The 12,588-nt window shown below is 54.1% G+C and overlaps 2 protein-coding genes across 3 annotated transcripts; one reads left to right on the top strand and one right to left on the bottom strand.

Annotated features, from left to right (window-relative positions):
- The first annotated feature begins 1,232 nt into the window (after window positions 1-1,232).
- CYREN (cell cycle regulator of NHEJ) lies at window positions 1,233-2,490 on the top strand. The gene is made up of 2 exons (XM_068668895.1): window positions 1,233-1,962; window positions 2,090-2,490. Exon 1 carries the CDS (start codon window positions 1,262-1,264, stop codon window positions 1,784-1,786), a length of 525 nt encoding a protein of 174 aa, XP_068524996.1. The 5' UTR covers window positions 1,233-1,261; the 3' UTR covers window positions 1,787-1,962; window positions 2,090-2,490.
- Window positions 2,491-3,072: 582 nt separating this feature from the next.
- TMEM140 (transmembrane protein 140) lies at window positions 3,073-5,959 on the bottom strand. 2 transcript variants are annotated; one of them, XM_068668893.1, is made up of 3 exons: window positions 5,600-5,959; window positions 5,379-5,494; window positions 3,073-4,633 (listed from the first exon to the last, which is right to left on the bottom strand). In XM_068668893.1, the coding sequence occupies exons 1-3, from the start codon at window positions 5,608-5,610 to the stop codon at window positions 4,032-4,034; spliced, it is 729 nt and encodes a 242-aa protein (XP_068524994.1). In that variant the 5' UTR covers window positions 5,611-5,959; the 3' UTR covers window positions 3,073-4,031. The 2 variants fall into 2 exon arrangements, with proteins under 2 accessions (XP_068524994.1, XP_068524995.1); XM_068668894.1 differs by having other exon boundaries at window positions 3,073-4,630; window positions 5,600-5,954.
- Window positions 5,960-12,588: the final 6,629 nt, after the last annotated feature.

Genomic DNA, 12,588 nt, shown 5'->3' on the forward strand with positions numbered 1-12,588 from the left:
ATGATCCAAGTACACAGGTTCTGCTGGAAGGGTGGCAGGGCATAGATTCTTGGGTAAATGAGAAATTGCCAGTGTAATTTGTTAAGGAAAAGAATGCACTTCTGATTTCTGCATCTCAAGTCAGAGTGTCTTTGTGCAGTGGAACAGACTCTTTGAGTGATGTTCTATCAGATGTGAATGGAAATAAAATCCCCTTGCTGAGTACCCTCTTCTGTGAGCCCTGACAGGATTCAGCCCGAGTCTGGGCTCCTCCGGCGGCTTGTGGACCAACCAGCCACTAGGTGTCATTAGGCATGAAAGATGAGCCCAAATCCAGGCTGGAGCAAAAGGCTTGCACGTTTTTATACAACTTTAATGTAGGAACAATCTAGGATTTGTTTTATGAATAGTAAGGTTAGATTGTATGATTTTAACAGCACTTCATCAGCAGTTGGTCATCAGTTTAAGCCAATTTAACAATGATTTCGACAGAATTTGCTACAGTAGAAACAGTGACTTAGTTAAAAAGTCAGGAATGGCAAGGTTTACCCAAAACTTACTGCAGGGTCCTGGTAGGTGTCTAAATCCAGTCATGCATTTCCAAATTACCCCCTAGAGTGGATTACTCACCCTACTCCCCTGTTGGTGTTTGCCTGCAGATGAGCTTGTTCCTTGAAGGAGTACCCTGAGAGGTGTCTGAGCACAGGGGGAGACTGAGGGTGCTGCATGCTGCTGTCCCTGGAGAGCCCACGGGGCTCTCTTCATGAGGCTACTATTTATAAGACCATGAGATGACTGCCTCTTACTATTTCCATCCTGGCTAGGGTTTGGACAAGGCAGTTTTGGTATTTTTCCCCAACCCTGCCATTCTGGTGCTTTCCACAACGTACAGCTCTGCTGCTCCACACACGGGGCTGCTCTCCAGGCTCTTCTCTGCCCTTTTTCTTCCTCCCCTGCCTGTACCCGCTTCCCAGGGGGGCTTTATGGTTGGGCTGGGAGCAGCCATGGGAACCTTAACAGCCTGTCCAAGCAGGAACCCATGTCCCTCAGTTGGGAAAGGAAGGCATTAGAGCTTCTCTTTCAGTAACAGGCATTCCCCTACTAGAAATTAGCGTTGTTCACCTCATCCCTTTTTCAATCCAACTCCCGCTAAGCTGTTTTGGTGAACTTTCCCTGAAAAAAAAACCACCTTGCTCCCCCTTTGTGCCGTGAGGGTGCCTCGCCCATGCCGGCTGCCGCCGCTTGAGGCAGCGCTGACGAGCCCCGGGAAGCGCCTCACAAAATGGCGGCGGGCGCGGGGCGGCGGCGGCTGCTGCCCGCCTGGATGGGGGCGGCGGGGGGCGAGGAGAGGGGGGCGGCCGCGGGGGCTCCCCCCAGGGCCGGGCGGCGGCGGGGGAGGCGGCCGCGAGCGGCGGCGGAGCCCGGGGCGGCCGCGGTGTTCTGCATGAACGAGGCCGAGCTGGTGGACGTGGCCCTGGGCGTGCTGGCCGAGGGGAGCCCGCGGGCGGCACCTCGTGGGGAGGCGGCGCGGCCCCGGGCGGGGCTGGGCACGGCCCGGGCTGGCTGCGCTTCTTTCGGGCAGGGTCTGGAGAGGGAGCGAGCGGAGGAGGAGGCCGGCAGCGGGAGCGACGAGGAGCAGGAGCCGCAGCCAGCGCCCAGCAGCAGCCCGGGGAGCGCAGCCGGCGTGGGGACGGGCGGGGACCGCAGCCCCGGTCCCCCGTCCCTCGGCGGTGGCGGCGCGGAGGGGACGCGGCGGGAGGACCCGGAGGATGCGCTGAGATACGTGCGGGAAATCTTCTTCACCTGACCGCGCTGCTGCTCCGCCACGGGGCCACAGGGGCTGTAATGGGGGTGGTGTCTGACGGGATGCACGGGCAGGGCATAATCTTGACGCAGCTGCCTGTGGGGAGCCCAAAAGTTGTAGGGTTCCTGGGTGGTCATGGCCCGAGTTACTGCACTGCGTGGGTTGCGCAAAGCCCCGCCGTGACAAGCTGTGGCATGGTGGTCCCAGCCTCCCCTCCACAAATTCATGTCACTGAGCCAGCAGTGACACTGCAGACCCGCAAAAGCAGAGATGGAATGAGAAGTGCGATAATTCTGCAAACCCAAGGATGGTGGTGTAGGTGGAGCATGAGCTCATCGTGGTATCCAGCTTCATATTTAATTGGTTTGAAAGGACTGGGCGCAGGTCATAAGAAAAGGCATAAAAGAAGGAGACATACTCAGCATGGATTTGGACTCACCACAAGCTGGGCTGTGGTCTGACAGCTCACCCAGCAGCAGGGACACCTTGATGCTCACTGCCAGGGTGGGCAAGGCTCACCTGGCACGGCTTGAGCATTGTGGGGACATTACAGAGAAAACCAGCACCGTGGGGTGGCACATGGGATGTGGGGAGAGTGATAACATGCACTCGTGTTATTTGGAGTAAAGCCTTGAGGAATCAATTGATTGTAAATACTTATCTAGCTTTGATAGAGGAGAACTAAATAAATTGTTCTATTTTTCTTACCTGTTTTTACTTGGTTTACATTTCCTGTGAGTGATTGGTCAGTCCTGGCATCCAAAAGAAACCCTGGAAGCCCCTTTAGTGGTGCATCACACCCTGCCTGCAGTACTGAGGATGGCAGGAGGAGAACCTGAGGCTGGGCCAAGCTGCCTTACTGGTGGCCTCACTGTGGAGCTGGTAGGAAGCCCATGAAGACCACGGGGAAGGAAGGGGACACATGTCTCCCAGTGTGTGCTGGGTTCTGTGGGTTTTGGCTCCAGGTGAGGGTATGTTTGTTTCTGTTTGGCATCTCAGAGCACGGCCACATTAAAGGAGACACTTGGGTTTCTGCAAGGGAGTGTGATTCCTTGATGGCTGCAGTGAGTCTTGGCTGTCCCTGTTGATCCTGGCACTGACTTGGCCTCAGGCCTTGGGCAGGCTTCCATCGGCTGGGGAACATGGGTGGGGGCAGGCTATCGGGGCAGGGAGCATCCTGAGTGGGCTGACCCTGCGGTAGCGTGCATGGTGGCCTGGGAAGGGATGGGGATGGCTTGTTGTCCTCTTCCTGTTCTGAAGGCTGGGAAACAAACCATATGAGGACCAGGCAGGTGTTAGAGCTTTTTTATTGAAGATCACTCAAACCAGCATCTCCAGCTACACTCCCCCCAGACCCTCCAGCAGAAGTGGCATCCCCTCGTGTCCCTACAGGGGACAATGGGAAGCAGGTGCTTCCTTGGGGAGGTTACAGACACAGCACAGAGCCAGCGCTGGCTGTGGTGGCTCTGCTGGGGCACTACACCCTGGATGAGGGCTGCCTTGGTCCTGCTCCTTGCCACTAGTGTGGGGCATGTGTTGGACCAAGAGCCGAGCTGGCTCTGCTAACAGCTTCCCTCACGCAGCACTAGCCTCTCCTGGAGTCTGTCAATGGTTGATGGACTCAGCCCTGTAATATCAATGGGTACAAACCTGGGGCTCTGCACCTGAGAGTCTTTGGAAAGACCTCCTCGTTAGGGCTGTGTTCAGCACTCAACAAGTGGTTAGTCTGCTCCTCCAGGTGCTCTGCTACTGCTGGGGTTGGATGTGGGACACTTCACCCTAGCGAGCTACGGCAGCATCACCCCAGACATTGTTCCAGCAGATGAAATGCAGGCGCTCCTGCTGAGCAAAGTATTTCCAGTGCACTCCTGGGGAGGCCGCTGCTGTGACAGCAGTGTGAAGCCACAGCTCCTTAGTCATGATTGCCTCAAAGACATGCTCAGTTCCACCAGGAGGTGGAGAAGGGTATCTCTTCAGGCAGCTCCAATAAAATAAGCCTGCTTGATTCTCTGGCTGCCTGTACTCAGAAGGATTTACTTAGATATGTCCAGAAGGATGTGTGCTCCATCTGCAGGTTCCAGTCTGTCCCTTTCACTGTCCTCCAGGTCAGGTTGGACTAGAGCACTTGGACTAAGGATTAGTTTTTCTGCCAGTGATTAAAGCTGTAGTATGTTTACTGTTTTAATCAGGTTATCAAGAGCTTTTGCATCTTCTTTGCTTTCAAATCTTAATGGGCAATAAAAAGGCTTCAACATGGTTGCGTGTTCTTGACCCAGCTGAGGTACATAGTGACAGTGAAAATCTGGAGCAGTAGCAGAGCCTGAGTCGCAACCAGTGCCAGAAAGCCCCCGGTGAAATCAGAGGGTTGAATCCACTGTGAGGTTTGGAGGAGAAACACACCCAGGCCTCCAGACAGGATTATCATCTTGATGATGAGCATGATGAGGATCGCTTTCCAGCCCTTTGCCTCCTCTGTGCACTTCACATTTGCAACAAAAATGGGGTAGAAGATGCAGAAGACCAGGCAGGTGTAGACACAAACCCTGGCAAGTACTATTCCCAGCATGCTGATGCCCATCACCTGCAGATCATTGTGCTCCAGGCACTGCAGCTCCCCAGCTGTCTCGTTCCACAGGCAGAAGTTGTAAAAGCCAATGCGTTTGTAAGGGAGGTCGACTAGGTTCCCAGCTTCCCACAGCAGCGCGTAGAGCATCAAGGCCAAGGCCCCGGCAGCCTCGAGGAGGATCAGTGCACAGAGCAGGTGCCCTGTGCACCTCAGGTGCAGCAGGCCCATCACAGTGCCCACACGCTCTCTTGATACCATGGTGGGGGCTGCCCTGAGGATTCCTGCTGCAAAACATGAGGGGGGACCCCTTGGTTAGTGCATGTTGTGGTACCCTTCCAAGGTGTACTCCCAGCCCTTGCACAGAGAGCAGAAGCATCTCAGTCCTGCTTCCCCTGTGTGGGCTGAGAGGGCTCATTTGTGGTCACGGCAAAAGTGGCTTAATCACGCTCTGCGCATGGGCCAGCACTGAGAGGACAGGGGACGAAGACTGCTGTGGTTCCCTAAGCACTACATGCAACCTGTGTACCATGACCTCACATTGTTCAAGATAAGAATCTGTCAGGGAACTGCAGTGATGGCAGGGGAGTGAAACGCTGCTGTCTGGTAAAGAGGGGGTTAAGGGCTACTCTGGGAAAATGCTTTGTGTTCAGTCCTGGTCAGGCAAGGACATCCATCGATCTTTGGACGTTTGAGCAAAACGCAGGCATGAAAGGGTCTGAAGTGCAGCTCTACCTGCTCCCCCCTCCGCCTCTCAGGGCCCTGGGACACCTGGTGCCATTGGTGCCCCATGTTCCCACATGCCCCTGAGGACCCTGCATCCCCTTACAGTTCTGGGCACCACAGGGCTGGTCGCCCCCACCCCGCTCCCTGCTGAGGCTGGCAGACGTGGTGTTCCTCTGCCCTGGTTGCCTGAGGACCTACGCCCCGCATGGGTGGGCAGTTATGACACTACCAAGGGGCACCCTGGTCCTGCCCGCATCTGCTTGCCCTCCACTGGGGCCCCGGGAGATGGGTGCCATACAGACAGACCTGCAGTCGCTGTCCTCCGTGCTCCTCTTGCTGGTAGTTTGGTAAATCTGCCGACCTGCTCCGCTCTCCGAATCGTGGGCTGTCCCCAGAGCCCTCCTGCGAGCTTCTGCTTCACACTGAAAAACAGAGGAGTGTCATCAGCAAGGAGCATCGCTGGCACAACAGCCCTGGGCATCGGGGACTGCACAGGAGCACAAACATGGGGCAAGGAGCGCAGAGACCTTGGCTTCATGCTGTGTCCGACTCAAGGCTCTGCAAGTCACCCCTTTCTTGTTTTTGCCAAGCATTATCTCCTATGAATCATTTACTAACTTCTCTCAAGAAGTTCACAATGTTGGTCCTGCTATCCCCTCTCTGCTATCCATTACCCAACAGCGTGTCATCCCGGTGTCCCCAGCCAACCTTCATGCACTATGCTGCCTGTGTTCCCACCCCACAGCCACTTGTGGGTTTGGTACAGCCTCTACAAGTTTTCAGAGCACCTTGGAAGAACCTCACCCAATCAATGTCTGGCTATGCTGCTGGTGCCCAGAGACCCTTCAGCACCCCCCTCCTACCCTCCTGCCTACACACTTGGGAGCAGGGCACCCATATTTAATGTGCACAGGGTTAAAGCTTCTCTGTCCCAGATTTCTCCCCCAGTCATAACCAAGAGGAACACATACACAACGAGCAGTGTGCCACAGGATCCAGACACAGATCTGTCCCCTTCCTTGGGTCAACACCTCACTTCTTCTTGTAGCCTCCCTTGGAGCTCTTCACAACAGGCTTCTGGAGAGGCTGGAAGGCCACGTGGAGGATGCCCATTGCTCTGAACCTACTATGAAGACACAATCAATCAGGAAAACATCATCACTCAGGCCTAGACCTTGCTGCAGAAAAAGACCTTTTGATTTCAGCAGGCTGGGGGTGGGCAAGAGGTGGGGAGGGGACATCACCAGGGCTGCTGACCTAAACTGACCAAAGGAATATTCCATGCCTTGCGATGTCACACTCAGCAACAAAAGCAGTGAAAAGGGAAGGGGAGGGAGGTCTTACTATGAAATTGTCTGTCCACCCAAACAACCGCTATGTGTAGTGAGGCCCTGCTTCCTGGGATGTGGCTGAACATCGCTCATTGACGGGAAACAGAGACTCATTTCTTTTCTCTTTCTCTGTGCTTCCATGCAGCCTTTACTTGTTTTTTTCTCCTCTTCCATTTCCCTTTAATTAAACTATCCTTATCTCAACTCATGTGTTGTTTTTTCTTTCCCCCTCTTCCTCTAAGAATGGGTAGTAAGAGAGCGGTTGTGGGGGAGTTCAGCTGCCCAGCAAGGCAAAACCACCACAGTCCTTTTTGGTGCCCAATTTGAGGCTCAAGGAATTTGGGATAAGGATGATAACTGAGAGAAGTAATGGGCAAAACATGGACAGGGCGTTGTTTATGAATATAACAGTTGTTAAGGGTAAATTGTCCACTTTCTCAGTGTTGTGATGGTGTAATGTTTATTTTGGTGTGGTGAATTCTTTTTCTTTCTGATGTAAGTGAAATTTGTGAAGACCGTGTTGAGTTGTGAAGTAAGAGTATGCTGTGATTATGCTTAAACATGCTTTCACAAAGGTGAGGGGTGGAATGAAGTGGGTGTACATGGCAAGGTTTTGGTAGCAGGGGGCTGCAGGGGTGGCCTCTGTGAGAAGAATCCAGCAGCTGCCCCATGCTGCTGGCTCTAGCCTGCTCCAAATGGACCTGCTGCTGGCCAGAACTAAGCCAATAAGTGATGTTGGTTGTGCCTCTGTGAGAGCAGATTTAAGAAACAGGAAGACAAACAAACAAACAAACAAACAACAACAACAACAACAACAAAACACCACAACCTGCTGTGCAACTGCAGCTGGGAGAGAGGAGTGAGAAGCAGCCCTGCAGACACCAGGTGAGTTCAGCAGGAGGGCAGGAGGTGCTCCAGGCACACAGCAGCAGTTCCCCTGCAGCCTGTGGAGAGGCCCCTGGTGGAGCAGGCTGTCCCCCTGCAGCCCATGGGTCCCACATGGAGCAGATCTCCACGCTGCAGCCCCCCCATGGGTGGAGGAGCCCCCGGTGGAGCAGGTGGATGTGGCCTGGAGGAGGCTGCGGCCCATGGAGATCCCCCGCAGGAGCAGGCCCCGGGCCGGAGCTGCAGCCCGTGGAGAGGAGCCCACGCAGGAGCAGGGGGCCTGGGGGGAGCTGCCACCCGTGGGGGACCTGTGCTGGAGCGGTTTGCCCATGGGGGATGGACCCCGTGGTACCGAGCTGTGTGGGAGCAGTGCTTGAAGAGCTGCTGCCTGTGGGCAGACCCCACAGGCTCAACTGGGGAAGGACGGCATCCCGTGGGACCCCATGGGGAGCAGGGGCAGGGAGGGACTGCAAGGGAGTGGTGGGGACAAAGTGTCAGGGACTGACCGCAGCCCCCATTCCCTGTTTCCCTGCGCTGCTCAGGGGGAGAAGGCAGAATATGGTGGATGGATGGAAGGTGTTTTTAGTTTTTCTTTGTCTCTCACTTCTCTGGCTTGCTAGTAATAGGTAATAAGTTTCTCTCATCTCCCTACGCTGCATCTGTTTTGCCTCTGATGAGAACTGTTGAGTGATCTCCCTGTCCTTATCTCAACCCTTGAGCCCTTTTCACCTATTTTCTCCCCCCTCCCCTTGAGGAGGGGGAGTGAGAGAGTAGTTGTGGTGGAGCTCAGAGGCCCACCTGAGTAAAACCACCACAGTCTTGCTCCCAGCAACTCCTCCTCTTTGCCCGTCTTTACAGAGCTGTCCTGCAGCCAGGCATTGCTGCTCTTCCTCCCCTGTCCCTGTGATGGCTCACACCCTGCACCATGCTCCCTGTCACTCTGCCTCATGGCCTTCAGAGGGAGTCCAAGATGTGCTGCGTGGGTGCTCTGTGTTAGCTGTGAGCTCCTCACCACATCTGGCACAGCTCGGAGCTGGGGGCTGTAAAGGGCTCCTGGCGCCTGCTGGCCCTCTGCCCCTTGCTGTCCTGTTTCCCTAGGTGGGTTTCCTAAGGCAGACACGCTTACAGAAACAGTCTTTCTGTTTAACCACCTCACATTGCCTTCTATTTGCCACTACCCCCCCAAAGAAAAACATATCAGGAATTAAAAGTTGTCCTACTTGCACATGTTTACCAGAGAGGGAAGCAGAACTGAATGCCTGACAGGACCATGGAAATGTATTACAGAGGTGGAGGAGAGACACCTCAGGTGCCCATGGTGCTATGTGATCCCCGCAGGTATGAGGTCCCAGGGAACCCCAACCAAACAGGCACCTGCCCTCTCCTTGGATACTCACATCCATTAGGACCTCATCTTTCCCCAGCAACACACCCCCCTTCACTCTTTGTGTTGGCAGAATTGTAGGCAGATTTTCCATCTGGCCTCTTGCTGCCCTGCTCTGCCCAGCCCGTAAATCTGCATGTCCTGGTGTGACCATGACGGTGTCAGAAAACTGCCTGGTGCCAGTGCCCGATGCCAGCTGGGGCAGAGGGCACACGGCTGGCCTGGAGGGGACGTGTGGCCTGGCTGTGAAAGCCAAGACCTGGTGCCCCACCACCAGCACAGCCACAGCCACGGCATTCGTGAGCCCTGCCTCTTGGCCCCAGTCGGCTTGGAGGCAGCCCAGCTGAGCAGCAGGGATAAACAGGAAAGAGCTGTCACTCGCGTCCAGCTGGGGCCTATCCCAGCCATCTGCAGCCCCTCTGCCTCTAAGGAGACTCCCGTGCCTTTTGGACAGGAGAGCTTGCAGTTCTAACACAAAGGTGCAAGAGAAAGCAACCCAAGCGTGGTGCAGCCAGACCCAGCCTGGCCTCGTTGCCCTTGCTCCCGGCTGGGCGTTGCTCGGAGTACTGGGCTTTACCAGGACGAGCTCTGTGCCTCAGCCTCCGGGCAGAGAGGGGCTCCGTGTTCACAGCTCAGGAGCTCCTGGGGGTGTCTGTGTACAACACGGGGCTCGTGGGGACCCTTATGTGCTATCAGGACGGCACACAAGTTCCCTCTCCCAAATCACAGGCAGGTAAGCACCTTCCACCCAGAAAGCTGCTGGCTGAATGCCCAGGCAAAGGTAGCGGGGCAGAGAGGGCAAGGCATGTAGCTCTGGCCAGGATCTGGCTTCAGAGCTGGGGACAAGCTCTGATCATCCCTGCGCAGAGATAAACAGCTCTGTGGAGCCCTAAAGAGAGACCAGCAGTGCCCCCAAGCTGGGGAAGGACCTTCTCCCTCCTAGACGTTTGCACCCCAGGGTAACCCTTCTACCCCTGGCAGCTCCCCCCAACGCCAGTGGCATTAAAGAGGTGGGGGCACAGCTGGAGGATACTTACGGGCTACCCATCGGAGTGCGGAGCTGAAACAAGCTGGAGAGCAGATCCCCTCTGCAGCTGCTGCCAGGTCCTGTGCTGGCTGGGCTCTGACACTGTCAGCACAAAGCGAGCGCAGCCCTTGTTATCGTCCTGAGCTGCTGCTCTGCTTTCTGTTTCGCTTTTGAGGGCCATGGGATCCTGGTGCTGTGCTCCTCCCTGATATTGCGTAATCTAAATTTAAGCAGGAAAACAATCTGAGCTCAGCTGGGTGCAGAGCTGCACTTTCTTTTTCTGACCCTGCCAACAACTATAATATAACTGGTGAGACTATGCTTGCCCAGGGAAGCTGTGCTGTTAGAGAGCCTTGGGCAACCGTGGGGGCTGAGAGGAGTTTATTGTGTTGTGGCATGTCTGTAGAGGTGACCATCCTGGTGCTGTTGTCAGTCCCGCAGCACTGGCAGAGTTCAGTGACCATTTTGTCCTTCCTGCTCTTTAAACACTCTTCCCTTCCCGCAGCTTCCCAGATCCAGCTCCCCTTTGCCTGCAGAAGTGCCTGTGTGGGCACACTGCAGGAGAAGTGGCAAGCTGCGTGCTGCCAAGGGAAACCGCTGAAACCTGTGCCCACCACATCCTGCCTGCAGAGGACAAGCAGCCGTGGCTGTCAAGTACCAGCACAGACAAGCAAGAGTGAGTGCAAGGGCATGTGTGCATGTGTGTGCTCCCAGCCCATGGTCCATTAAGCCCCAGGGACCCCTTCTTTCCTGGCAAGTGCCAACAAAGCAGCCTTGCTTAAGCAGCTGCAGTAAAAGTGAGTTTTCAGGCATGAGTTCAGCCCCAGCCACCCCCCTCTTCTCAGCCTGGAAGACATACAACAAGACTGGAGTGTGACCCGTTGGCTCCAAACACTGCTGCTAGCTCTTTGGCAAGAGTATGTCCCTTCCCAGGAATGGGACAAAAAGGAAATCGACAAATCCTCCCTTGTGTGATGGAAGCAGCAAAACTCTCTTTCCTTTATTCCTCCTGGCCAGACCCAGAACCATTTGTCCTGATGTACAGTCAGTCTTAGAGGTGGGTCTGTTAGGAGAGGTGTAGGAGGTGATATGTGTGGGAAACCTGGCCACGAAGCTGTTCACAGAATCCTTCCTAGCAATTCTACTTTTAGGTGAGGTCTGGAAACCTCCTGATGATATACATGCTGTGAGCCTATAATATTACATATACAGCTCTGCCTACATGCAGTGCTATGGCACTTGCATCCTAGAGGACAATGTAAGTGAAAGGAAATAAGGGAAGAAACTCTACAAGAAGCTCAGTGGATAGAGCCACTAAGCAGATGGCACTGGGGAGATGCATCTGTATCTGGCCTCTGTGTGTGGAGTAATTTTAGTAATTGAGATTACTAAATTTAGTATTGAGAAGGAGATCTGGATTGGGGTGGTTCGGATGGCTTGGGGAAGGGGTTATGGCGAGGAAAATGTAGCAAATAAACTGCAGCAGGCCACCACTGCTGAGCTGACTGTGTTCAATGGCCCAGACACAAAAGGAAGCCTTGGGTCTGAACATGGCCATTATCTAACATTTTGTTTGCTAGCTGGGGAATTGAGGAATGGGCAGAGACCACTGAAGCGAGACCTCTGCTCCAGTGAGGACACATGCACTGCTGGAGGTACGCTTGTGCTCTCAAGCAGGGTGGTCATACCACTTGGCCTCCTGCCACTTTTCAGCCATTCAGGAAGGAAAAGGGTGAATGGTTTGGGTCCGGAGGCCAGACAGCTCTTTTGCTGACCTTAACACCCGCAGGGAGGTTGCTGTTTTGCTGCCATGGGCAGAAGGCACAAGCAGCTCCTTCACAAACACCCTTGCTTTGTGTTGGGCTCCTGTTTGCTGGGGCCATCGGAATGACTGCCAGAGTGGGCCTGCTCCCTCAGCGAGCCAGGCCATGCCCGTCATGCTGCAGCACTTCCCCTGGAGCCACTGTCCTCCTCGGGGGGTGGCGGATCCCCTTCCCATCTCTGTCACGGAGAGAGAGGAGGGCTTCTACTTCTACGTGACTGGGGGTGGGAGAGGTCAGACGGTGTGCTGGGGCCTGGTGCCTGTGGCTGGGAAAGGAGAGCACTTCCCAGGAGCAGACTTCAACCAAATTTCCCGTGCAACTGTTTCTCCCTGGAACTGTATCCTGAAATAGAAATGTCTGCGTGTGTGCATTAAGTAGAGGCTCACGTGGCTTTACAGCGGAATGAACTGTGCTGCAGCTCTCGGTTTCTCATGGTGGAGTTAAAGCACAGGCAGCAACACAGTCAGCAGTTACAGTAGCATTAGCAATCACAAGTAAAGCATGCCTGAGCTGGACTTTCAAATGTGTTTTGCTCATTTTAGCTTGTTACTTTAAAAGTAAGCTACTAGACTTAACTTCCCAGAAGCTGGTCATGACCTTGGTCCTCGTTCCTGAGGAAATCTCCACAGAACAACTGTGTTCCCTCTAGTATTCCAAAAAACCTCTCAGCTATGGATGCCTATATATATCTATACCACCCCACTGTGATGGACCTGGAAGATTCCCGTGGGAGTTCTTAGGCTGGTGAGAAGAAAGGTTGGAGTGCACTTGCATCCTGTGTATACTTCACACCCTACATTTCCACCTGCGTTAGAACCACCACAGCATCACAGCTCAATGACTACAGTGTAAGGTTCTTCTACTCATCTAAGGCACCTGGCATTTTAAGTATTTGGCCAATTCTTTCTCTTTGCAGAGAAAAAAAAAAATATATTTATTTATTTACTTTATTACTGGCAATTTTAGCCTGTCTCCTCTCAAATGCTAAACATGTGATGACCCTGATTTTGCAGCAATAGGTTACAATTTTTGTAATAAAATGGAGTATGCTGTAGTGATAGAGACA

Source organism: Anas acuta, chromosome 1 (genome assembly GCF_963932015.1).
Source record: "Anas acuta chromosome 1, bAnaAcu1.1, whole genome shotgun sequence".
NCBI classification, from domain to species: Eukaryota; Metazoa; Chordata; class Aves; order Anseriformes; family Anatidae; genus Anas; species Anas acuta.

What these genes read in the sequence shown, in the direction of transcription:
- CYREN (XM_068668895.1), top strand. Translation starts at nt 1,262, where the DNA reads ATGGCGGCGGGCGCGGGGCGGCGGCGGCTGCTGCCCGCCTGGATGGGG.
- TMEM140 (XM_068668893.1), bottom strand. An exon ending in ACGGAGGACAGCGACTGCAG is followed by an intron (nt 4,634 to 5,378) that starts GTCTGTCTGTAT and finishes CATGTTTTGCAG; the next exon opens with CAGGAATCCTCAGGGCAGCC.